The sequence below is a fragment of the Phyllostomus discolor genome, chromosome 1 (assembly GCF_004126475.2).
Source record: "Phyllostomus discolor isolate MPI-MPIP mPhyDis1 chromosome 1, mPhyDis1.pri.v3, whole genome shotgun sequence".
NCBI classification, from domain to species: Eukaryota; Metazoa; Chordata; class Mammalia; order Chiroptera; family Phyllostomidae; genus Phyllostomus; species Phyllostomus discolor.
In genome coordinates, this window is record NC_040903.2 from 147,678,141 (window position 1) to 147,703,574 (window position 25,434).

Sequence of the window (25,434 nt, forward strand, 5' to 3'; positions counted from 1 at the left end):
TTGTGGTAAAATGACATGGATTCTTTCTATGCCTTGTGCTATACGATTAATTAGCTACTGGATTTTTTGGACTATAAAATGCTCTGGACCATAAGAGGCACCTAGTCTTTAGAGGAGGAAAATAGGAAAAAAAATTTTGAAACAAAAAATGTGGTAAAATATTTAATAACATAAATAACATAGGCCACTGCCCCCCGCCCCCCCCCCCCACACAGCAAGCCAGGTAAGCTATATTTGGACCATAAGGCACACCCCCATTTTCCTCCCAAATTTGGGGGGGGGTGTCTTATAGTCTGAAAAATATGTAACTGTCTTTGGGTAAGTCACTTGTTCTCTCTGGGTTAAAAAAAAGTAGGCTGAAGCTTTAAATTCTAAAATGTCTTTTATTATTATAAGTCAGTGTCATAAATTTTCATCCTCAAGACTCTTGATGAGAACACCCTTTGTAATAGAGTTACTCTGATGTTGGTGATTGGAAGGGAATCGCTGATATCAAAAATATTAATTATTATAATCCTTTGTACACATCCATGCTTTGTTTTTCAAGAAGAGTGAAATTACAGAGTTAAATACAATATAAATAATTGATATACTATAATATATTAATGTAAAAAGAAAGCCTAAGTTAATTTGATCTTAAGCTGTAGCTTAAGTTATTAGAGACGGAAGTCCAGACTTGTTTCATTCCTGTGTGATGAGGTTTCTCACTGGGAGTAGGTAGGAAATATCTAAACACTTGGAGCTATTTAATCTCTTTACTGGGCAGCCATTGTAGTAAATTATATGAATAGATCCCTTTTCATTTTTCTGGTATATGACTACTCTATAAAGGGAATTCATCCCTCCAGCTCCTGCATGCCACTCTTTATCTTGTCAAGAAAATAGCTGTAGCAATTGCTAATTGTCTTTCTTTGGCAGAATTTTATGGTTTTATTAACACAAATATAATGTGTATACAATCTGTCTATTCATTTTCTTTGCTGCACAGCCTAGCATTGGGATTGGTGACTCTGATGGCCAGCCAGGCTACTGTTTCCACAATGCCTTTGTGGTTCTTTGAGGAGACTTTGTGAGCAGCCTTGGCACAGTAACATTTGTTGCACATCAGCACATTTCAAGCTCCTTGACATTGTGGACCAGGAACTTTCGAAAGCCCCTGGGCAGCATGTGCTTTGTTTTCTTGTTGCTCTGCTAACCAATGTTGGGCATCAAGATGTGGCCCTTGAATCTTCTGTGTACCCTATTGTAAATACCTGTGGGTTTCCACCAGTTCCACTTAATTTTGACATATCGGTCTGACTGGTACTAGATGAACTTCCTGGTCTTCTTTTTGACAATCTTGGGTTTCACAAGGGATCTGAGGGCATCCATGGTGCCAATTAGGAGATGACTGTCTCCTGTTGACAGTCATGGTGCCAATTAGGAGATGGCAATTCCATAGGTAGCACCAAGGAAGCTATTGTCTTTATTTAAGAAAATAGACACTATATCCAGTGTTCAGAATAGTTACAAGTAAAGTTAGTATTTTGTTCTCAATATGCCATAGCCTCTTGCTTTATCTCTCAAGTCCTTGTTTCCTTTTGTTTTTTTTTATTGAAAGATTATTCTTTCTGTTTTCTATAATCACTGTTTCAACCACACATGATCCCATTTCTGATTATTCTCTTTTTATATATTATCAAATGGCACTTTGCAAATATCTAGGAGCCTCAACAATTGTTTTAGATTGTCACAGGCTCTTGGAGGAAAAGGATAATCCTATATTATTGCCCCAGAAAGGTATACCAAATGCATAAGGCATAAGGTAAAATAGAATTTGTAATATAAAATTCCTTCAAGAGACTTTACCATTACAATTTTGATAATTTCCTTCACCTTTTTAAGCTTTATTGAAATATAACTTCACTTGACTAAAATGCACAGTTTACTGATTATAATTGTATGTAGAATAGTACAATCATCAACCCAATCAAATTTTAAAACATTATCATCACCCCCGCCCAAGGTATTTTGAGTCCATTTGCAGTTATTCCCACTCCCACCCCAGCCCTGGGCAACTGTTAACCTACTTTCTGTTTCAATAGATTTTGCTTTTATGGACATTTTATATAAATGGAATCATATAATATGTGGTCTTTGGTACTTGGTTCTTTTCACTTGGCATGATGTTCATAAATATTGTAGCATGTATTAGTATTTCATTCCTATTTGTTGCTGAGTAGTATTCCAGATGGATATACCTAATATTGTGTATCCATTTTCCAGTTGATAGACATTTAGATCTATCACATTTTTGGCTATTTTGAATAATGTTGTTATGAACATTTGCATACAAGTATTTTGTGAATGTAAACTTCCATTTCACATGAATAAATATGTGAATGCTATGATTAGTTTGTATTTAACATTTAAAAAAGTGGCAAATTGTTTTCCCAAGTTATTGTACCATTTATATTCCACAGTAATGTGTGAGGGTTCCAGTTTCTCTACATCGTCCCCAGCACTTCTTACTGTCTGTTTTATTATTATTATAGCTATTCTGGTGGTTGTGAAATAGTATCTCATTGTGGCTTTGACTTGTACGTTTCTAATGATGTAAAGTCCTTCACTCTTTAAAAAAATACACTGTATGTTCTTTAAAAAAAGAAATGAATATGTTTTCCTTATAAAAGGGAGACAGACTATTAATAAATAAGTGCTGTTTTCTAAGAAAAATATTCAAATTTGATAGACTTTCTTTTTACTCCTTTTTTTTAAGTTGTTTAATTATAGTTGTCCCACATTTTTCGCTGTTGCTCTCCCCTGCCCTGCCGCCGCCACTGACAATCCCCATCCCATTGACCGTATCCCTGGGTCCTCAATACATGTTCCTTGACTTGCCCCTTCCCGTTCCTCCATTACCCCCTCCCACCTTCCCTCTGCTCACTGTCAGTTTATTCTTTATTTCCATGTCTCTGGTTCTGTTTTGCTCATTTGTTTGTTTTGTTGATTAGGTTCCACTTATAGGTGAGATCATATGGTATTTGTCTTTCACTGCCTGGCTTATTTCACTTAGCATAATGCTCTCCAGTTCCGTCTGTGCTGTCACAAAGGATAGGAGTTCCTTTTTTCTTTGCTATGTAGAATTCCATTGTGTAAATGTACCACAGTGTTTTGATCCATTCATTTACTGATGGGTACTTAGGCTGTTTCCAGCACATGGCTATTGTAAATAATGCTGCTATGAACATTGGGGTGCATAGGTTCTTTTAAATTGGTGTTTTAGGATCTTTAGGGTATAATCCCAGCAGTGAAATTGCTGGGTCAAAAGGCAGTTCTAGTTTTCTGAGGAAATTCCATACTATTTTCCACAGTGGCTGCACCAGTCTGCATGCTATAGACTTTTAAAATACATATATACGTGTGTGTAATAAGTAGGGTTAATCTATTGATACAGGACTCTGGTAGTCTGTACTAGGAAAGGTTGAACTAAAAAAGACAGAAGGTGAAAGTTGTTTCAACTAATTATCATTTCTACATAGTATAGAATGGAATTTTTACTAATTCATTCAACATGTACATATACAGCACTTTGTAAGTACCAGGCAGTATTATAGACCCTGGGAATATAAGAGTAAACAATCAAGGAAGGTCCCACCAGTCATGAAGCGTATATTCTTGTAGAGAAGACATATGATTAAGAGACAACTTATACATGGAGTAGTGGCAAATATTATCAAGAAAAGCAGGGTAGGGTAAGGAGATAGGAAGGTGAAAGTAGGTGCTATTTTTTTTAAGATTTTATATATTTATTTTTTTGAGAGAGGGGCAGGGAGGGAGAAAGAGGGAGAGAAACATCGATTGGTTGCCTCTCACATGCCCCCAGCAGGGGACCTGGCCTGTAACCCAGGGGTGTGTCCTGACAGGGAATCAAACCAGTGACTTTTAGGTTCGCAGGCTGGCACTCAATCCAATGAGCCACACCGCACCAGCCAGGGCAGTCGATGCTATTTTAGAGTATGGTCAGGAAAAGCCACTTTGAGGAGGGGTATTTGAGCAAGAACTTAAAAATGTTATAAGGAAGGAAACTATCAGAATATATGAGGGGAAAGCATTCCTCAGATACAGAGCACAGGAAATACACAGAACCTTGAGATGGGAAATTTTATCATCCATCCTCCACTGATCAGGCAAATTTTGGCCTAAAGAAACATAAAACATCTTTGGTATATTAGAACAAGTTACTTAATGTTTTAAAACCTACATATTTTAAAAATGAGGATTATAATTTCAGCATCAGAAATTATAATAATTGAGATTCTGAATATAAAGCATCTATGGTTCCATTTTAAGTGAGAAAATGGTAATTGCTGTTACTTTATTAGAAATTATTAATGTTATTGTCACACCACCTATTTTAAGCATCAAATTAGTTTTCCAACTAGTATTCTTTAGTAATTATTGTTTTCTGTATCTTTTAAAATTTGTAGTCTTAAATCAGATACTAGTGCTTTAGGAATGTCATAATCTTAATGAAATAGGGACATTTATCTCACCTTCAGACTGTTATTTTGATTATCATTATAGTTTTCATATTTATTTTTTAAAATATGAATACATTAGAGATCTCTTTCTCCAATTTTACTTCTGAAGGTGTTTTTGTGATAGGCAACTTCATACTTATCAGTGTTGGATTCTAAAAAGTTGACTTTTTATAGATTGTTTTAATCAGATTACATGTTTTGACAGAAACATTTCCTCTAATAGTAATAAATTTCCAGGAGTATAGTTGGTTTGTTTTTTGTCTCATTTGTGTTTCATGAATGCAGTTTGTTTTTTAACTCTCAGGGATTTTTTCAGAGTCAGGTTTATTGAGATAAAACGTATATCTAATAAAAATTCACCCTTTATACTGCATAGTTTCAACAGTTGGATAACTACCACCATAATTAAGATAAAAACAGTTCCTTATGGACTTTGACTATCACTAATGTCAGTATTTTTAGATGTGTACATATGTGTGTTCCCTCTGGGATTTATCTCCTGCACTCTTCTGAAGTGAATAAGCCTGGCTGCAAGCCTCTGTGAGGCAAATGATAGAAAAAATGTTAGAGGCCTGGACATTCGTATGTAAATTACCACTTGATCCCCCATTTGTGACTGGTGCTTCTTATCCCAGGGACTGTTTCAAATTTTCCATACAATAAAACTCTAGTCTTTTTACTGGAATGGAAGAGAGGATATAGAGATATAACTGTGTCTTGAATGCACATTCAGTCATTCTACTTGTTCGTAAACCCACCTTAATTAATCCTCACTTCTTGAGATCCTCGTTATTGGCAAATCCTGAACCTTTTGGTGATTCTACTTTTTACCCTCACTGCTGATTTAGAATTTGGCTTTCTCAGATCTGCCAAGTCATTTATCACTTCTGCCTTGCTGTTTCCAAAATGTTGTTGCCATCACCTCCTCTTCTTTGTCCTTATGGGTTTTATGTCTTTAAACATAAAAGACAAACTTTTTATTGTCATTGTAATGGAATCTCAGGGAAAGGTAGAAGTAATTGCATTTTTAGTCTGTTATCTTTAAATGTCTCCCTTTCTTTTTTTTTTTTTTTTTTTTTAAAAAAGGCTTACCTGGTGGATAAGACCCTTTAAGATCTAGCTTCTGCCTATCTCTCCAGCCTCATTTCTCACTTAGCTGCAACCCACCCCCAGCTTAAGCACCAGTCACATGCATCTGCTTAAGATAATGCCAAACAAACCATGTTTCCTAGTGCTTTTCAATTCAATACATGCTGTTTGTCCTTTAATTCTCCTTAGTGAAGCTTTGCTCACTCACATTGGGTACCCCTCTATCAGTGCTTATTGTATTACTGCAATTATTTACTTACTTTTTTATTTTTTAAATATATTTTATTGATTATGACATTACAGTTATACCATTCCCCCCCTTTATTCTCCTCTGTCCTGCAACCCCCCTCCCATCCACATTCCCCCCCTTTAGTTCATGTCCATGGGTCATACATAAAAGTTCTTTGGCCTCTACATTTCTTGCACTATTCTTAACCTCTCCCTCTCTATTTTGTACCTACCCTTCATGCTACTTATTCTCTGTACCTTTTCCCCCTCTCTCCCCCTCCTACTCCCCTGTTGACAACCCTCCATGTAATCTCCATTTCTGTGGTCCTGTTCCCGTTGTAGTTGTTTGCTTAGTTTGCTTTTGGTTTTGTTTTAGGTGTGGTTGTTAATAACTGTGAGTTTTCTGTCATTTTACTATACATGTTTTTTTATCTTCTTTTTCTTATATAAGTCCCTTTAACATTTCATTATAATAAGAGCTTGGTGATGATGAAGTCCTTTAACTTGACCTTATCTGGGAAGCACTTTATCTGCCCTTCCATTCTAAATGAAAGCTTTGATGAACAGAGCAATCTTGGATGTAGGTCCTTGCCTTTCATGACTTGGAATACTTCTTTCCTGCCCCTTCTTGCCTGTAAGGTCTCTTTTGAGAAATCAGCTGACAGTCTGATGGGAACTCCTTTGTAGGTAACTGTCTCCTTTTCTCTTGCTGCTTCTAAGATTCTCTCCTTCATTTTTATCTTGAGTAATGTCATTATGATGTGCCTTGGTGTGTTCCTCCTTGGGTCCAACTTCTTTGGGACTCTCTGGGCTTCCTGGACTTCCTGGAAGTCTATTTCCTTTGCCAGATTAGGGAAGTTCTCCGTCATTATTTGTTCAAACAAATTTTCAGTTTGTTGGCTCTTCCTCTTCTCCTTCTGGTACCCCTATAATTTGGATGTTGGACTGTTTAAAGATGTCCTGGGGGTTCCTAAGCCTCTCCTCATTTTTTTGAATTCTTGTTTCTTCATTCTTTTCTGGTTGAATGTATCTTCCTTCTGGTCTACACTGTTAATTTGAGTCTCAGTTTCCTTCCTATTACTATTGGTTCCCTGTGCATTTTCCTTCATTTCACTTAGAGTAGCCCTCATTTTTTCATCTAATTTGCGACCAAATTCAACCAATCCTGTAAGCACCCTGATTACCAGTGTTTTGAACTGTGTATCTGATAGGTTGGCTATCTCTTAGTTGCTTAGTTGTATTTTTTCTGGAGCTTTGATCTGTTCTTTCATCTGGGCCTTTTTTTTTTTTTTTTTTTTTTTTTCTCAGCACACCTGTTATGTAGTGAGGGAGGGTGGAGCCTTAGGTGTTCACCAGGGCAGGGCAACCTACATCTCTGCGTTGTGGCGCTGTATGTGCGGAAGGGGTCCAAGAGGGAACAGTGCCACTTGCTCTGCTCTCTGCCAGATTTCAGTCTCTTCCCCTGCTACCCACAATCAAATTGGGCCCTTCTGGTGCTGATCCCCAGGTGGGTGGGCTTGTATATGTTCTTGGACCCTGTGGGTCTCTCCAACGAACTCTCCTGTGAGGCTGAGAGTTTCTCTCACTGCTGCCCCAACCCCTACATTTATTTTCAGTCAGAGGTTTGAGGCTTTATTTCCTCATGTTGGAGCCCTGGGCTGTGGGGTGTATTTTGTTCCCCAGTTGTTCCTCCTGGTTTATCTGCACGTGAATGTAGGACTGCCCGCTCCACCAGCCGCTGCCTTGCCACAAGTCCTCTCTGCTCAGCTTTCCATCTCTTCCCCTCTTACCAGTCTGGATGAATGTGTCTTCTTTAACTCCTTGGTTGTCAGACTTCCATAGAGTTCAATTTTCTGTCAGTTCTGATTGGGTTTTTTTGTTTTTTTGTGTTTTGGGGGTTTTTTTTTTGTTTGTTTGTTTAAATGATATTTATTTTTAAAGTATATTTTATTGATTATGCTATTACAATTGTCCCAATTATTTTCTCCCCTTTATCCCCCTCCTTCCCATACCCTCCACCCTTCTGCATCCTCCGCAACCACCACAGTTCATGTCCATGGGTTGTACATGTAAGTTATTTGGCTTCTCCATTTCTTATACTGTTCTTAACCTCCCCTATTTTGTGCCAATCTATTCTTTTTTTTTTAATATATTTTATTGATTATGCTGTTACACTTGTCCCATTTCCCCCCTTCTCTCCCCTCCACCCTGTACCCCATCCCACCCACATTTCCCCCTTTAGTTCATGTCCATGTGTCATATTTATGAGTTCTTTAGTTTCTACATTTCCCGTACTATTCTTGCCCTCCCCCTATCTATTTTCAACCTACATTCTATGCTACTTATTCTCTATACCTTTTCCCCCTCTCTCCTCCTCCCACCCTCCTGCTGCTAACCCTCCATGTGCCCTCCATTTCTGTGGTTCTATTCCTGTTCTAATTGTTTACTTAGTTTCTTTTGGTTTTGCTTTAGGTGTGGTTGTTGATATTTGTGAGTTTGCTGTCCTTTTACTATACATGTCTTTTCTTTATCTTCTTTTCTTAGATAAGTCCCTTTAGCATTTCATAAAATAAGGGCTTGGTGATGATGAACTCCTTTAACTTGACCTTATCTGAGAAGCACTTTATCTGCCCTTCCATTCTAAATGAGAGCTTTGCTGGATAGAGCAATCTGGGATGTAGGTCCTTGTCTTTCATGACTTGGAATATTTCTTTCCAGCCCCTTCTTGCCTGTAAGGTCTCTTTGGAGAAATCAGCTGACAGTCTGATGGGAACTCCTTTGTAGGTTACTGTCCCCTTACCTCTTGCTGCTTCTAGGATTCTCTCCTTCATTTTTACCTTGGCTAATGTAATTATGATGTGCCTTGGTGTGTTTCTTCTTGGGTCCAACTTCTTTGGGGCTCTCTGAGCTTCTTGGATTTCTTGGAAGACTGTTCCCTTTGCCAGATTGGGGAAGTTCTCCTTTATTATTTGTTCAAATACGTGCTCAATCTGTTGCTTTTCCCCTTCCGATTCTGATACCCCTATAATTCGGATATTGGAACGTTTAAAGGTGTCTTGGATGCTCTTAATCTTTTCCTCAATTTTTTGAATTCTTATTTCATCATGCTTTCCTGCTTGGTTGATTCTATCTTCCTTCTGGTCCACTGTATTGTTTTGAGACTCATATTCCTTCCTTTCACTATTGGCTCTCCTCCGTATGTCTTCCTGCATTTGTTTTATGGTACTCTGCATTCTTTCATCTAAATTTCGTCCAAAATCCACCAGTTCCGTGAGCTTTCTGATCACCAGTGTTTTGAACTGCGCATCTGATAGATTGGCTAATTCTTGGTCGCTCAAAAGGATGAGTCCTAGGGGACTGATTTGCTCTGTTGAAAACATGGTTTTTTTTCCCCCTGTCTCTCCTTTTTTTTTTTTTCTTTCCGGTCTGGTTGCTCTGGTTACGGTGGGGCGCGGAGCCTTAGGTGCTCACCAGGGCAGGGCACCCCGGTCGCTAGATTGTGACGTTATGTGTGGGGGCGGGGCGGGAGCGGGAGCAGGGCGGGAGAAAACAATGGCGGTAGTTCTGTTCCCCTGGACTCAGACCCTTGTCTGGGCTTCCGGGCCACGAGTTCTGCCCTGGTCCACAATCGCTACCCCTTTGGGTCTGCCAGCCGCAGCCTGCGTACTCAGGGATCACCGCTGCCTTCTTGCGCCCCCGATGGCTTTTGCGCTGATTTCGCGCCAAACCTTCCCCCGACCTCCACTCGCCGCCGACCCGAGCCAGCCCCGCGCCCGCCCGGCTTGTCTTCTCCTACCAGTCCGGATGAACGCGTCTACTTCAACTTCTTGGCTGCCCGACTTCCATTCAGATAAATCCTCTGCCGGATCTGGGTGTTATTCTGATAGTAAATTTTTGTTGTAAATTATTGGTTTTCTAATCTTGGTTGTACGAGGAGGTACGGTGCGACCACCTATTCCTCCATCTTGCCGGAAGTCGGTAGCCTTTGTCGGTTTTTTTGTTTTTAAATTTGTTGTTGTCCTTTTGGTTGTGTGAGGAGGCACAGTGTATCTACCTATGCCTCCATCTTGGCAGAAGTCCTTTAGTTACTTACTTTTTAAAAGGCCTCCTTCGAGAGGTTTCTTAATTAGGGGTACAGGTGGAGGGGCTATTCATGGATCAGATATAATTGGAGGGATGCAAGAGTGGGTTATTTTTTTCAAAGGTAGAGGAAAGCTTTGGAAAGCTAGTTGTAAGAATGAAAGAAAAATGTAAGCGTTAGGCCTAAAACAAGTCAGATATATGTAGTTTGGTTTTGGTTCCTCTGACAGCTTGTGGTGGTATATGTGATTTGGTTCTGAAATTGTAGGCTTGTGTACATTTGGATGCCATAAATATCACTACTGTACATATAGACCTGATTTTATGACCTATAAATTGAAATTTAATATAAGGCTACTGTCATGGAGAATGGGAAGATTGACGTTTTGCATTAGCCCAAAATGCATATCATATTATTTTTATAAGTTGCAATGAAGAAGAATGAGAACAGAATGAGCCTTAATTTCCTAAAATGCCCTACCTGTGCTTCCTCTGTGCTTAGGGTTTTTAAAAATGTGTAGTTAGGAAACTGTATTCTCTGCTTTACTCATAAGCCTCTTTTACATAGTATGGAGCTGTTATCTTTCTAGATGTGTATTAAGGAAATGATCAGGCTCTTTTGCTTTTTATATTTTCCATTTATTATTTTATTTTGTTGTCTAGGTATTTAAGAGATTATGGCATCTGAAACCCACAATGTTAAAAAACGGAACTTTTGTAATAATATTGAGGATCATTCCGTTGATCTTCCTAGAAAAAGGATCTCTAATTTCACTAACAAGAACATGAAGGAGGTAAGTCCGTGGTTTCTACTAACAGGTAAGACAGTATGTATATTAGTCTGGTCAGGTAAAGAATACCATTACAGAATTCCATAAATTGGGTGCTTTCAAAGAAGCCTATGAGAAATTTATTTCTCACAGTTCTGGAGTGGGGAAAGTTCAGGGTCAAGGGTTAGGCAGATTTGATATCTGGTAAGGGACCAGTTGCTAGTTCATAGATGACTGTCTTCTGACTTTGTCTTCACATGGTGAATGGGATAAGAGAGCTCTCTGGAGTCTCTTTTATAAGAAGAGCAACAATCTCATTCATGAAGGTCTACCCTCATGACCCAGCCACCTCCCAAAAGCCCTACCTGCTAATACCATCACTTTGGAGGTTACAATTTCTTCCCTTCCCTCCCTTCCTTTTCCCTCCCCTCCCCTTTCCTCCCCTTCCTTTCCCTTCCTCCTTCCTTCCTTCCTTCCTTCCTTCCTTCCTTCCTTCTTTCTTTTTCTTTCTTTCTTTCTTTCATTTATCTTTAGGGGGAGGGGGAGGGAAGGAGAAAGAAAGGGAGAAAAACATCAACATACTAGAGAAACATTGCTCAGTTTCCTCTCACATGCTTCTAACTGGGGACCTGGCCCACAACACAGGCATGTGCCCTGACCAGGAATCAAACTGGCGACCAACCTTTAGGTTCACAGGCTGGCACTCAGTCCACTGAGCCACACCAGCCAGGGCATGGATTTCAACATATGAATTTTGGGAAACACAGTGTTTCATTTCATCACAGACAGTTTAAACTATTAGGGCTCTGGATAGTTCTGTTTAAATTATTTGAACAATGGGAGTTCTGGTTTACCTTGACAGAATTAAATACAATTAATGAAATATGTTTATGTTCTGAAATGTTTATATTCTGAAAGCTCTAAAAAGTTTTTGGGCAGTATACTATTTTGATAGGATATAATTTTAGTATTTTAGTTTAATATTAAAGAGGAATCATAGAGGTACTTTTTGTTCACCATTGAAAGGCACATCAGCACTGATGTAATTTCTTTTAAACCATATTAAAATTCAACTTACTGAGCACCCTATAAGTATAATATGTGACGAGTGGCATATAAAATAGGGAGATGGATATATCAAAAACAAGTATATACAATGTTGTAACTAATGATTGAGATAAAGCCTTAGAACAGGAGAATGTAACTGTTGAATTTCAGATTTGTTAATATCAGTCACAAAATTTACATAGCTTTATTTAAAAATGTAAACATACTGCAACTGTTCATTTTAATTTTTCAGGTTAAGAAATCTCCAAAACAGTTGGCTGCTTACATAAATAGGTAAGAGCATCTTAAAAGTTTGTGTGAACCAGCAAATACTGAAAGCTTGATAAGAGTAAAAATAGGAAAAAATAAGTATTCTCTTTTATTATAATAATTAACTGATTGGCAAACAGTTCCTTCGTGGTAGGCACTGTGCTAAACATATCAGTATTATCTCTAATACTTAAAATAGTCCTACTGGGTAGGTATTATTACCCACTAACAATTGATGAGGAAATCTAAAGATCAGAGAAGTTTAGTGATTTGTTCAGAGTTGTACACCCAGAAAGTGGTAAAAATGTCATTCATTCTCCGATCTGCTGAACTTTCTCCTAAACCACTGGTGATCTGAGGACGCTGAGGGTCCCTACAGCCCTTTCAGGGAGTTTTTGAGGTCATTATATTCATATCAATACTGAGACGTTATTTACCTTTCTCATTTTTATTCTTTTACAAGTATACAGTAGAATTTTCCAGGGGCTACATTTGATATCACAATAAATCAAATGGAGAAGCAGATAATGAGAAGCCAGCTGTCCTCTGTTAAAGCAGATATTAGAAATTTGCAAAGATGTAAAAGTGCCATTCTTCTCAGTATGTGTATATATAGGGGTTTTTTTTTTTGGTAAATATTTTGTGCTAAATGAATTAGCAAATTTTCTCAGTATTAGTTCCTAATATAGTAAAATATCAATAATTATTACCCACATTAAAAAATTCTTTTGAGACTTCAAGAATTTAAAAAAATTTTTTAAATGTATTGGCATGACATTGGTTAATAAAATTATATAGGTTTCAAGTGTATAAAATTATATAATGCATTATCTGTATATTACAGTATGTGCTACTATGCAAAGTCTAGTCTTCTTCCATCACCATATAACTGACTCCATTTACCCTTTTGTCCCATCCCTCTTTTCCTCTGGTAACAACCATACTGTTATCTATGTGTGTGAGGGTTTTTTGTTTGTTTGTCTTATTTGTCCACTTGTTGTATTCAGTTTTTATATCCCATGTGAGTAAATTCATATGGTTCTTGACTTTTTCCATCTTACTTATTTCATATAGCATGATATTCTCAAGATTCCATCCATGTTGTCACCAGTGGCAGTATTTCATCTTTTCTCATGGCTGAGTAGTATTCCATAGTATGTACATACAATATCTTCTTTATCCAGTCACCTATCAAAGGACACTTTGGTTGTTTCCATGTCTTGGCCACCGTGAATAATGCTGCAGTGAACATGGGAGTACATATATCTTTATGAGTAAATCAGATTTTTTGCGTAGATACCCAGAAGAGGAGTTGCTAGATCATATGGTAACTCTATTCTTAACTTTTTGGGGAACCTCCATACTGTTTTTCATAGTAGCTATATTAGTTTACGTTTCCACCAGCAGTGAATGAGGGTTCCTTTTTTCTCTACAACCTCTCTAACACTTGTTATTCCTTGTTTTATTAATAGCCATTCAAACAGGTGTGAGGTGGTGTCTCATTTTAATTTTGATTTGCATTTTCCTAAGAGCTAGTGAAGTTGAGCATCTTTCTATATATATGTTGTCCAGAGGACTGTAAATTCAGGAGACCTCAAGAATGTTTAAAAAGTACAAAGCATCCTGAGGCCAAAACACTTGAGAACCACTATACTCAACCATGAGATGTGCTTGATTGTGGTTTCTTATTCAAGTGGAATTAAATATACTTAATCAAAATTTTAATATATTCAAACATGTATAATTGTTACAAAAAGTTGAGATGACTAGAAATTGTTACAACTTTTTTACTCCCAGAATGGCCTGTAATATTCATTTTAAAGGCATCTAGTTATTATGCCGCTTTTCATTTTCATTTGATATAAAGTATCATCTTTTTCATTGCTTTTCAGATGGTTTGTAAATTAACCTCTTGGATCTAAAATTTAAGATTTTTAATTTTCATTTTACTGGATTGTGATCACAGAATGTGACCTCTTAAACCTTTCTGTTTAAAAACATTTAAAGGTTTTCACGTGCTCCTTTTTTTCATTTTTACAGAACAGTTGGACAAGCTGTGAAAAGCACAGATAAACTACGTAAGGTGATCTACCACAGAAAGAAAGTTCGTCATCCTTTTCCAAATCCTTGTTATAAAAAGAAACAGTCCCCTAGAAGTGGGGGCTGTGACATGGCAAATAAAGAAAATGAACTGGCTTGTGCAGGCCACCTGCCTGAAAAATTACACCATGATAGTCGAACATATTTGCTTAACTCCAGTGATTCTGGTTCTTCACAGACAGAAAGCCCATCATCAAAATACAGTAGTTTTTTTTCTGAGGTAGGTTTATAAACTTAACCTTATTCTTGTTATACTATTGAGTCTTTTTCTTTGTCATATTCTGCAAGCAGCATAATTTGCCATTCATTGAATTCAGATTTATTTGAATGATTGTAATTCCCGGACAGTTTTCCTGATTAACCAAACTTGAATCAGTAGTTTATTCCATTTCTCTAAGTTAGTAATACATGAGGTGGCTTGAAATGATTGACAAGCTGCTATAAATATCCAGAATGACAAATTAGCCAGCAGAGATTTAAAGGGAGGAAAAAGAAATCTTGCCCTAAAAATGGACCACCAAAGCCAGTTTATCCAAGCACATTTTGCTGGGCTCTCAAAGTCACCTAGTAGAAAGCTTTGTTTTGGCAAACCTACTGACTTATGCTGCTCTTCTGGCTAACGAAAAATTAGGTGTTTGAATAGGCACAACGGAATTTTGAGGGGATGATAAAAACATTCCAAAACTGGGTTGTTATGATGGTCACACAACAATAAATTGGTTAAAAATCATTGAATTACATACTTATAATGGATGAGTTTTGTGGTGTATAAATTATACCTCAAAAATGTCATTTTTATAAAAATGGTCATTTCAAAGATTGATAAAATTTGTAAATACATGAATTTATAATAATTATTACATATTTATTGTATATGTTGTAGAAATAAACCCGAAGAAAAAAAATGATCCATAATCTCAACATTTGGAGATAACAGTATTAAATTTTCAATGTATCTTTCTCTTCATACTTACATATTATTTGATACCTTGATGCTTAATAAATTTAGGTATTTTTCCATGTGATTAAATGATTTCTACAATTTTTAATAGAAATATAACATTACATTGCTTGAAAGTACATTAATTTCTTTAACTATGATTTGGTAAACTTAGTATTGTTTTTGTCTGGCATAACAGTTTAAAAAGTATTTTTTGTGTCATTCAAACAAAAAGTTTTTTAAATTAAAATGGTCATAAGTATGTATGGGTGAATGAAGATGAGCATCATATTTAGTATAATAATTACAAGAAAATAATAAGCCCTGGCTGGCATAGCTCAGTGGATTAAGCGCGGGCTGGGAACCAAAGTGTCCCAGGTTCGATTCCCAGCCAGGGTACATGCCTGGGTTGCAGGCCATAACCCCCAGCAACCACACATTGATGTCTCTCTCTCTCTCTCTCTCTCTCTCTCTCTCTCTCTCTCATCTCCCTCCCTTCCCTCTCTAAAAAAACAAATAAATAAATAAAATCTTTAAAAAAAAATAAGGTGAAAGAAAGAAAATGCAGTGTTATTAACTAAAATCATGACTGATGCAAAAAAAGATTCTTTTTGCTAGTGAAAATGTTCTTACAAAAATTACATTCTGGAGTAATAGAGTTAGCAATGCTAGGAGAAGTAAAGGAAGTGTGTGAGAAAGGAGGCAGGAAGGAGAATTTGGTTTAATATTGAATTATCATGGGCCCTGGGGAATAGTATGGTAACTAAATTTAGTGTTAAAGAGAATCACTGTCATACTAAATTCATTCACAAATATTTATTAAGGGTTCTCTAGTGTGTAATGCACTCTGCTGGCTCTGAGGCAATAGATTGGAGGGTAAAAAACAGACACTTTTCCTACTTTCATATAGTCATAGACAAGTCCAACACTAATCAGTTAATAACAGAAACTACATACCTTTCCCTGGCTGGTGTAGCTCAGCAGGTGGAGCATCAGCTTGCGAACCTAAACATTGCCGGTTCCATCCCAGTGCTTCCTGCACTTGTATGTCTTTTTCCTTTGCCGGGTTTTAAAGCAGGCACTCATCAATCAGGAAAAAGCGTGTGAAACAACAAAAGAGTAATCAAACGTCATTAAATGTGAGGCTAAGGAGGTTTTCTGAAAAGTAATCAAAATCAGAGAGCAAAGTAAAAAGAGGGCACTAATTGAAATGCAAACTGTGATTACTTCTTAGAAGTGATAATAGATGTTTTTGTGGGCAGGTATTAACTTTTACTTTTATGCAGGTCTGCATTATTTTTTTTCTCGCTTTTCACAGTGGCAAATATCGTAGCCAATGAGGTTATGATAGGATATGAGGTTTTGAGGATATAAGGTTATCAAAGGTGTGAGTATTGTTAATTGTAAGCTTTTTACAACAGGAATGTGTCACTTTATTATGAATAAACATGAATAAATGAGTTAATTTAAATACTTGTCACAGAATTGAATTTTTATAGTTCCCTTCTATGCACTATTAAGTAGATAATGACTTGTCTATAGTTTACCTTTCCCTTTAATCCATATTTTAAATTGAATCCTAGGTTTATAGATGAGCTAACAAGAATTTATTTTTATAAATAACTGATATTTAAAAAGAAAATGGTAGCAAATAAGAGAAAGTACTGATAAAAAATAAGTCCTAATTTTTTAAAGTATATTTTATTGATTATGGCATTACTGTTGTCCCAATTTTTTCCTCCCCTTTATCCCCTCCACCCAGTACCCCCATTCCCTCCAGCATTCCTCCCCGTCCATGAATTGTACAAACAACTTCTTCAGCTTCTCCATTTCCTATACTATTCTTAACCTCTCCCTGTCTATTTTGTACTTATACCAATTATGCTTCTTATTCCCTGTACCTTTTCCCCCATTCTTCCTCTTACCCCTCCCCTTCCCACTGATAACCCTCCATGTGATCTCCCATTTCTGTGATTCTGTTCCTGTTTTAGTGGTTTGCTTAGTTTGTTTGGGGTTTTTTTTTTTTTTAGATTCAGTTGTTGATAGTTGTGAGTTTGTTGTCATTTTACTGTTCATAGTTTTTATCTTTTTCTTAGATAAGTCCCTTTAACATGTCATATAATAAGAGCTTGGTGATGATGAACTCCTTCAACTTGACCTTATCTGGGAAGCACTTTATCTGCCCTTCCATTCTAAATGAAAGCTTTGCTGGATAGAGTAATCTTGGATGTAGGTCCTTGCCTTTCATGACTTGAAATACTTCTTTCCAGCCCCCTCTTGCCTGTAAGGTTTCTTTTGAGAAATCAGCTGGTAGTCTTATGGGAACCCTTTTGTAGGTAACTGTCTCCTTTTCTCTTGCTGCTTTTAAGATTCTCTCCTTATCTTTAACCTTGGACAACTTAATGACAATGTGTCTTGGTGTATTGTTCTTTGGGTCCAACTTGTTTGGGACTCTCTGAGCTTCCTACACTTGTATGTCTTTTTCCTTTGCCAGACTGGGGAAGTTTTCCTTCATTATTTGTTCAAATAAGTTTTCCATTTCTTGCTCTTCCCCTTCTCCTTCTGGCATGCCTATGATTCGGACGTTGGAACATTTAAAGTTGTCCCAGAGGTTCCTAAGCCTTTCCTCTTCTTTTTGAATTCTTATTTCTTCATTCTGTTCTGCTTCAATGTTTATTTCTTCCTTCTGGTCCAAATCATTGATTTGAGTCCCAATTTCTTTCCCTTCACTGTTGGTTCCCTGTATATTTTTCTTTATTTCACTTTGTGTAGCCTTCACTGCTTTCTTTATTTTGTGGCCCTACTCAATCATGTCTGTGAGCATCCTGATTACCAGTGTTTTGAACTCTGCATCTGGTAGGTTGGCTGTCACTTCATTGCTTAGTTCTTTTTCTGGAGTTTTGATCTGTTCTTTCATTTTGACCATATTTGTTTGTCTTGTCGCACCTGTTATGTTGTAAGGGGGGAGCCTTAGGTATTCACCAAGGCGGGGCAACATTGTGGAGCTGTATGTGGGGAGAGGGGTCAGAGAAGGAACAATGGCACTTGCTCCTCTCTCACCTTGCTTTTAGTCACTTCCCCCACTTCTCACAAGCAAGTTGCCCCTTTCTGTTGCTGCCCTGGTGCTGATTCCCAGGTGGGTGAGCTTGAGTATGTTCTAGGACCTCATGGGCCACTCCAACAGACTCTCCTGTGAGATTTAGTTTTTCCTGCTGCAGCACCTCCCACAGACTTTTACAGCCAGAGGTTCTGAGGCTTTCTTTTCCTGTTCTGGAACCCTGGGTCACGAGATCTGTCTCACTCCCCAGTTGTTCCTCCCGATTTAACTGCATGCAAATGTGGGATCACCCAGTCTGCCAGCTGCTGCCTTGCCTTGTGTCCTCTGTGCTCCAGCTGCCCATCTCCACTGCTCCTAGCAGTCTGGATAAATGTTTTTTCTTTAACTCCTTGGTTGTCAGACTTCCAAACAGTTTCATTTTCTGGCACTTCTGGTTGTATTTTGTTTTTAAATTGATTTTATCTTTTTGGTTGTGTAGGAAGTGAAACATATCTACCTGTGCCTCCATCTTGGCTGGAAGTCCTGGGTGCTAAGTTTATTCAGATCATTTATTTACTATGTTTAACTGCAGTATTTTTTTATGTGTGTATCAGTAAAAGGAATCACCTTTGTATATTTTTTCTTTTTCAATTTTCAGTGAATTTATTGTGGTTATATTGGTTAATAAAATTATAGGTTTCAGGTGTAGAATTCTATAATACATCATCTGTATATTGTATTGTGTATTCATCACCCAAATTCAAGTCTCCTTCCATCATCATTTATCTCCCTTTTACCCTTTTCCACCTCCCTCTTACAAGAATAACTTAATTGAAAAATTATTTCATATGCTTTAATGTACTTTTTTTTTAATTTTATTTTAATCATTGTTCAAATACAGTTTTCTCCTTTTTACTCCCAATCCAGCCCCACCTCCTACCCCTCCTCACTTCCCTCCCATTACCACCCTCCCCTTAGTTTATGACCATGTGTCCTTTAAGTTTGTTCCCGTGAACCCTTTTTAATGTACTTTTTAAAAAGTTGGATTATTCTCTTTCAGGTTTCTCAGGACCATGAAACAATGGCACAAGTTTTGTTCAGCAGGAATTTGAGATTGAATGTGGCTTTAACTTTCTGGAAAAAGAGAAGTATAAGTGAACTTGTAGCTTATTTGGTGAGGTAAGTGTGATTTTTTTATGCTTTTTGTTCAATAAATATAATTTCCAATGTGCTATCTAGAAGTGCCTGTTCTTTGTTATTTGTTGTTACTTTCAACTGCTATGTTTAGCTTCAACAGAGACATTCATCACCAGTCTGAGAGTAACCAAAATATTTTATCCATAAAACTAAGAGATACCAGTATGGGAGAATTTTAAACATTACCTTCTCAAATGTTATCTTAGGACTTCCTTGACTACCTGATTTTAAAATATATATTTCTTTACTCCCTGTCTTTTCTGTTTTATTTTTCTTCATAACATCTAGCACCATCTACAAGTTCTGTAAATGTTAGTTGTTTATATGTTTTTTGTCCATCTCAGCCTTTTCCTCCCACACTCACACACATACTGTAATACAAGCCCCTATCTCTTTGTTTACTCTGTACCCTCAGCATCTGGCTAATCATAGGCACTTGGGTAATTTGTTATTTAATGAATGAGTGAATTTCTCAGAAGCAGTATGAAGGTCATCACATTAAAATAATTGAGGAAATTAGCTCTCTAAGCTAGAGGTGTCAAACTCATTTTTACTGGGGGCCATATCAGCCTCCTGGTCACCTTCAAAGGGCCGAATGTAGTTTCAACTCCTTAACAGTTAAGGAGTAGTTACATTTATACAGTCCTAAAATTATTTCACCCTTTGAAGGTAACCTCGAGGCTGTTGTGGCCCCTGGTGAAAATGAATTTGACACCCCTGCTCTAAGCAATGCTATTCTTTGTGTACCCACAGGATAGAAGACCTGGGTGTGGTGGTGGATTGCCTTCCTGTGCTTACCAATAGGTAAAAAGAATATTTTTCAGAAAATAAATTATTTTAAAAAAGGACAAATTATGACCTGTTCACATTTTTATAACTTAGTATTTCTTTATACTAGTTTACAGGAAGAAAAACAATATATATCACTTGGCTGCTGTGTAGACTTGTTGCCTCTAGTAAAGTCACTACTTAAAAGCAAATTTGAAGAGTAAGTGCTGATCTGAATCTCAATTCATTTTTCTTTTTCAACATCCTTGATTTTGTGCCCTGTATGTGCATTAGTAGTACATTGACCTCCATGAGACATACATCGTTTGTCTTTCAAGTTGCTTAGAATCCAATTAGGAAAAGAATAGGAAGTGATTAAAGACCAATTATAAAAGCATATATAAACAAGTTATATAAAATACAGTTTTGTGAAGGTAGTGAAATAAATTTTTAGAAAGGGGAAAGAGCATTGTATGTCTGTGTATTTGTTTTGAGTAGAGGGGTATCATTTTTTGTAAAGGCTTCTTGGATGAAGGCACATGAATTTTGTAACAAAATGTCATTTCAGATATATAATAGTTGGTTTAAACTGGCTTCAAGCAGTCATAAAAAGATGGTGGTCAGAACTATCATCCAAAGCAGAAATTATAAATGATGGGTGAGTATACCTTTAAAGATAACCTCGTGCTTCTACTTTTTTTTTTTCTTCAGAAAAGCAGCTGTATTAAACTAGGTAATAATTTTATTCGTCACTTTATAATATTTATTCTCTTCACTTTCAGAGAAATATTAAATAGGGATACTGTTCCTATGTGGAAATTACACATAGAAGATGAATTCCAGAGCCCAGTATCCCCCATATCTCTCTGTTTTTTAAAAGATTTGATTTATTTTTAGAGAAAAGGTGGAAGAAAGAGAGGCAGAGAAGCATCAGTGTGTGGTTGCCTCTTGCACGCCCCTAGCCAGGGACTCAGCCCGCAACCCAAGCACATGCCCCAACGGGGAATCCAGCTAGCAACCCCCTGGTTTGCAGGCCGGCACTCAATCTACTGAGCCACACCAGCCAGGGCACCCCCATATCTCTTCTTCTAACAGAACTCTTCTCTTCATTTTAGAAGGAAAAAGTACAGCAGTGGTTTAACTCTCTTTATAATGAGTAAGGGAAAGGAAAAGAGATGGCCTTTAGTGGAATAAGTAATGAGGCACAGGAATGGAGGTATCCTTTGGCAACCTAGACATTAACCTCAGAATCCAATGTGGATGGTTACAGTTGTAAGACCTATATCATAATCATCATAATTTGAGTAGTGCCTTGATGTGAAAACATGTAGGTGTTTACCAAATGAGACAGATTATCATAAGCTATAAAAAATATCTCCCAGTAGTCTCCTTAAAGTGTATAGTTTTCTTTTTAGACTCTCAAAATTTCCCACTTTGTAAATTCTTCAAATGCCTAGCTTTCTTACCTGCATTAACAACTAAGTAACCTTTAACTTCTATGATTGGCATGTACAATTTTAAACAGTTACTTGACTTCAAATAGTACAGTTTTCTCTGCTATATACTCAAAAAAGTTAAAACTGTTTTCATCAAATGTATGTACAGTGAAAGTTCATATACTATTATATTTCATTCTCATTTTCCTTTTTTTCTCCTAGAAATATTCAGATTTTAAAACAACAATTAAGTGGATTGTGGGAACAAGAGAACCATCTTACTTTGGTTCCAGGATATACTGGTAATATTGCTAAGGTAATCTGTAATTACGCTTAAAATTTTAAGGTTAAAATCAATATTTAAACTTAATTAAAATTTAGAAATAATGTTAGTGTAATGCATTTGTAAATGAACCCTTTCAATTTTTTGGTAAAGTAGTTCAGTATTATTCATGAGGTCTAAAGTCAGTATCATATTTGCAAATGCTTATATGGATATGAATGTGACTTCGGCAGGGAACACAAGAATTAGCCATTGAATGTGTTTCAGATACAGCCACAGAAATAATGCCCTAGAGGTTGTTTAATGGTCTAGTTCCAGTCAAAGAAAGATATTTGAAAAAGTTAAAAATCCAGGTAAGAAAGGCATCTGAAGATGAGGAATGCAATTAAACAGTTTGGGGATATTATATTTTACTACATTATGCTCTTTGGGAAAGTAAACTGTTCAAATCGAAGTATGGATTTGATATTGGTCTTTATTCATTTGCTTGTCTCTTAAAGGAAAAGGTACATTGGATTTTAATATTTAAACTCCAGAAAACATTGCTATATATAATACATATAATTGCGGGGGAAAAAAGTCATTGTTAAAAGTTTCCATCCTTTTACAGAGCATATTGTATCATAAATGGTCATTAGCCAGAAACATAAAAGCATTCTTTAATTTTAAAAAATATAATACTCTAGCCCTGGCTGGCGTAGCTCAATGGATTGAGCTCAGGTTGCGAACCAAAAGTGTCGCAGGTTCGATTCCCAGTCAGGGCACATGCCTGGGTTGCAGGCCATGACCCCCAGCAACCGCACACTAATGTTTCTCTCTCTCTCTCTATCTCCCTCCCTTCCCTCTCTAAAAATAAATAAATAAAATCTTAAAAAATATATAATACTCAGCCCTGGCTGGCGTAGCTCAGTGGATTGAGCGCGGGCTGGGAACCAAAGTGTCCCAGGTTCGATTCCCAGCCAGGGTACATTCCTGGGTTGCAGGCCATAACCCCCAGCAACCGCACATTGATGTCTCTCTCTCTCTCTCTGTTTCTCCCTCTCTCTCTCTCTCTCTCCCCCCCTTCCTTCCCTCCCTAAAAATAAATAAATAAAATCTTTAAAAAAAAAAAATATATATATATAATACTCTAAATAAAAGGACTTATGTTATAGACTTATTTGTAAAAATCTTCTTGGATACTTTTCAAGAAAAGAAGCAAAGTGATATTTCAAGTATGTGTGTTACCACTGTGTATAATTTTACTTTGTAGAATTCTTGATGAAAATCTTATAGACAGAAATCAATTTCCCAGAAGTTTTTTTTCTGTTGTTCTTTGGTAATGGGGGTAAAAATGAAGTGTAAAACCTGAATGACAATGAAGTGCTTTTAAAGCATACATGACATTTCACATTGTTCTTGGTAATGGAACTGGAAAATTATCGTTTCCTTAGAAATTTGCTCTCAGTTGTAATTTTTTATAAAGAGAGAAGCTTTATTGTGAACATGGGATTAAGATAAAGACAATATTAAATATTTAAAAGTTCTATGAAGTTCCTTTAGCTATAATAAAACCTCTTTTACAATAATAAACCCTCAATTGTAATTGTAATTGTAACAGAAAGCAGAAAGATAGGCTATCATCAAACTGAAGGAATTGCTGTGAATGATTTAATGTTCTTGCCTAGCTATGAAGGCAGTTTCTTGATCACAGGAACTAAACCATTCACTCAGCACTTAGCAAACATATATTGAGCACGTGCTATGTGCCAGCCCCATGCTAAACAAAGGTAAATTGAAATGGCACATCTTTTACCTTCAAAAGGTTACAAAGGGAAACTAAGGCAAATAAAGTGACAAAAGGGAGAAGAAAATAGGTTGTATATATGTGTTTGTACTGTACTAGCTAATGAAATGTTTTTGTTTTATTCTCTAAGGATGTAGATGCTTATTTATTACAGTTGCATTGAAAGACTTCATCTGCTGAAGAGCATTTGGTTACTCAAAACACCCTTGGACTATCTGATTTCCAAAAAAGTCTCATCACAGAACTATGAAACTGTGGAAGATGTTAAAACTTTTTTTTTTTAATCCACATATGAAACCACTAATGAAACGCTAACGATCTACTTCACATTGAAGTGGAAAAATATTCGAAAAGAGCAGCTTTAACTTCAGTAAGGTGAAAGTGCACTATGAAGATTGTTCACCTTTGCTGCATTTGGAATTTATATGGTTATTTGATAACATTGTTTAAGAACTACTGGATCTTAATGCAATCCTGCATAAGAATATACTTTATACTATGTGAAAAAATAAGACAGAACTTATTACTAGGAACCACAAAGACCAATCATTATTACTTTTTTTAAGATTGTGTTTTATAAGAAAACACTCAAAAGTGTGCAGCTATTTTCTTATGTTGAAAAGACTGAAAGTTTAAAACATCATAGCAAATAATCAATACTGAAAGTTTTTGTCCACACTGAGATACTGTGTATACAAAATGCCTTAATTATTAATAAGCCAATGTGTATGATACCAATATCTGTTTTTAAAAAATTAAAACCAATCATGCTCTGGCATGAAAATTATGGAATTAAATCAGGGGTTTCCATTCATGGAAATGTTCTTATTAAAACTTATTCCATACCATCTGTAAAACTTGACAATATTTTGAATATCTCTGATTTTTCTGCCAGAATCGTCATGTATGTATGTGTTATTCCTATATAAAAGAGAAAGGTGAATACATATTTGTATGAGTGCTTTAGCTGTAAGTATTCATAGAGTTGGCTAATTTATATTTACTTTCTATTGTATATAGATTTCTAATATTTTCTGTTCTGTATCATTTAAGCTTTCTTCATTTGAGTAAATTTACTAAATATTCATATTTTTTGCTTTTTTGAAATTTGTTTTTGTATGAATTCTAATTCTTGTTCACTACATTATGATTTAAAGAATTACAGTGCTTTAGAAATGTTTACAGTTAGTGCTGACTTTGTATTTTAAATTCCAACACTTTATATTGCTACCTCCTCCAGTGGTTGGTATGAAATGCCAGCAGACTATATGAGGTCTTTTTTTTTTTTAATACCATTTTTTGTGTCAATGAACCCACTTATGGAATGTCTACAACTGTATGTCTTAGCCTGTCTTGAAAGTGGTTGGGATTTAAATATCACTGTTGGTTCATACATTATCTCATCTTCAATGAACCCGAGAAGGATCTGAGCAAAGATTTTTATGCAGCAGTCCTTCAAGCCCTTGAATGTAAGACATTAGCATTTACTCAATTAGCAACTACTGATATGAATCCTAAACAGGCATCCTTCTTGCTTTAAAATACATTAAAAATGTTACCTTTTACTGAATTCTATTTTTGTGTAGCTATATTTCATGTAGCTATGTATTTCTTACAGTGAACATCAGTTGTAGTAATTGACTGTTTTCTGAAATCTTTAGATTAATTTCAGATTGTTGCACTTTTGTGATTTGAGAGGTGAGTTACTTAAGTTGTTTTTCAGGAGGTGGGAATTTGAATCAGGAGCCTGCGTCATCTCTGAAACCTTAAGATGATGAAATATAACCTTTCTTTGTTCCTGTTCCTTTAGTTATCACTTTTATCTAACAGTCTGAACCAGTTAACTCAGAGCATGGTGCTAGTGAGGCTAAGGACAGGAT

The 25,434-nt window shown here is 36.4% G+C and overlaps 1 protein-coding gene and 1 pseudogene across 1 annotated transcript in view; one reads left to right on the forward strand and one right to left on the reverse strand.

The window, feature by feature from the left end:
* KATNBL1 (katanin regulatory subunit B1 like 1) overlaps positions 1-25,124 on the forward strand; it is a 45,078-nt gene extending 19,954 nt beyond the window's left edge. Inside the window, exons 2-10 of the mRNA XM_028504250.2 lie at positions 10,584-10,714; positions 11,991-12,031; positions 14,048-14,327; positions 19,145-19,263; positions 20,035-20,085; positions 20,180-20,269; positions 20,618-20,707; positions 21,708-21,801; positions 23,685-25,124. Of these exons, the coding sequence (XP_028360051.1) occupies positions 10,598-10,714; positions 11,991-12,031; positions 14,048-14,327; positions 19,145-19,263; positions 20,035-20,085; positions 20,180-20,269; positions 20,618-20,707; positions 21,708-21,801; positions 23,685-23,717 (915 nt within the window). The 5' untranslated portion in view covers positions 10,584-10,597 and the 3' untranslated portion in view covers positions 23,718-25,124. The remainder of the gene's footprint in view (positions 1-10,583; positions 10,715-11,990; positions 12,032-14,047; positions 14,328-19,144; positions 19,264-20,034; positions 20,086-20,179; positions 20,270-20,617; positions 20,708-21,707; positions 21,802-23,684) is intronic.
* Positions 965-1,387, reverse strand: LOC114490287 (annotated as a pseudogene).
* Positions 25,125-25,434: the final 310 nt, after the last annotated feature.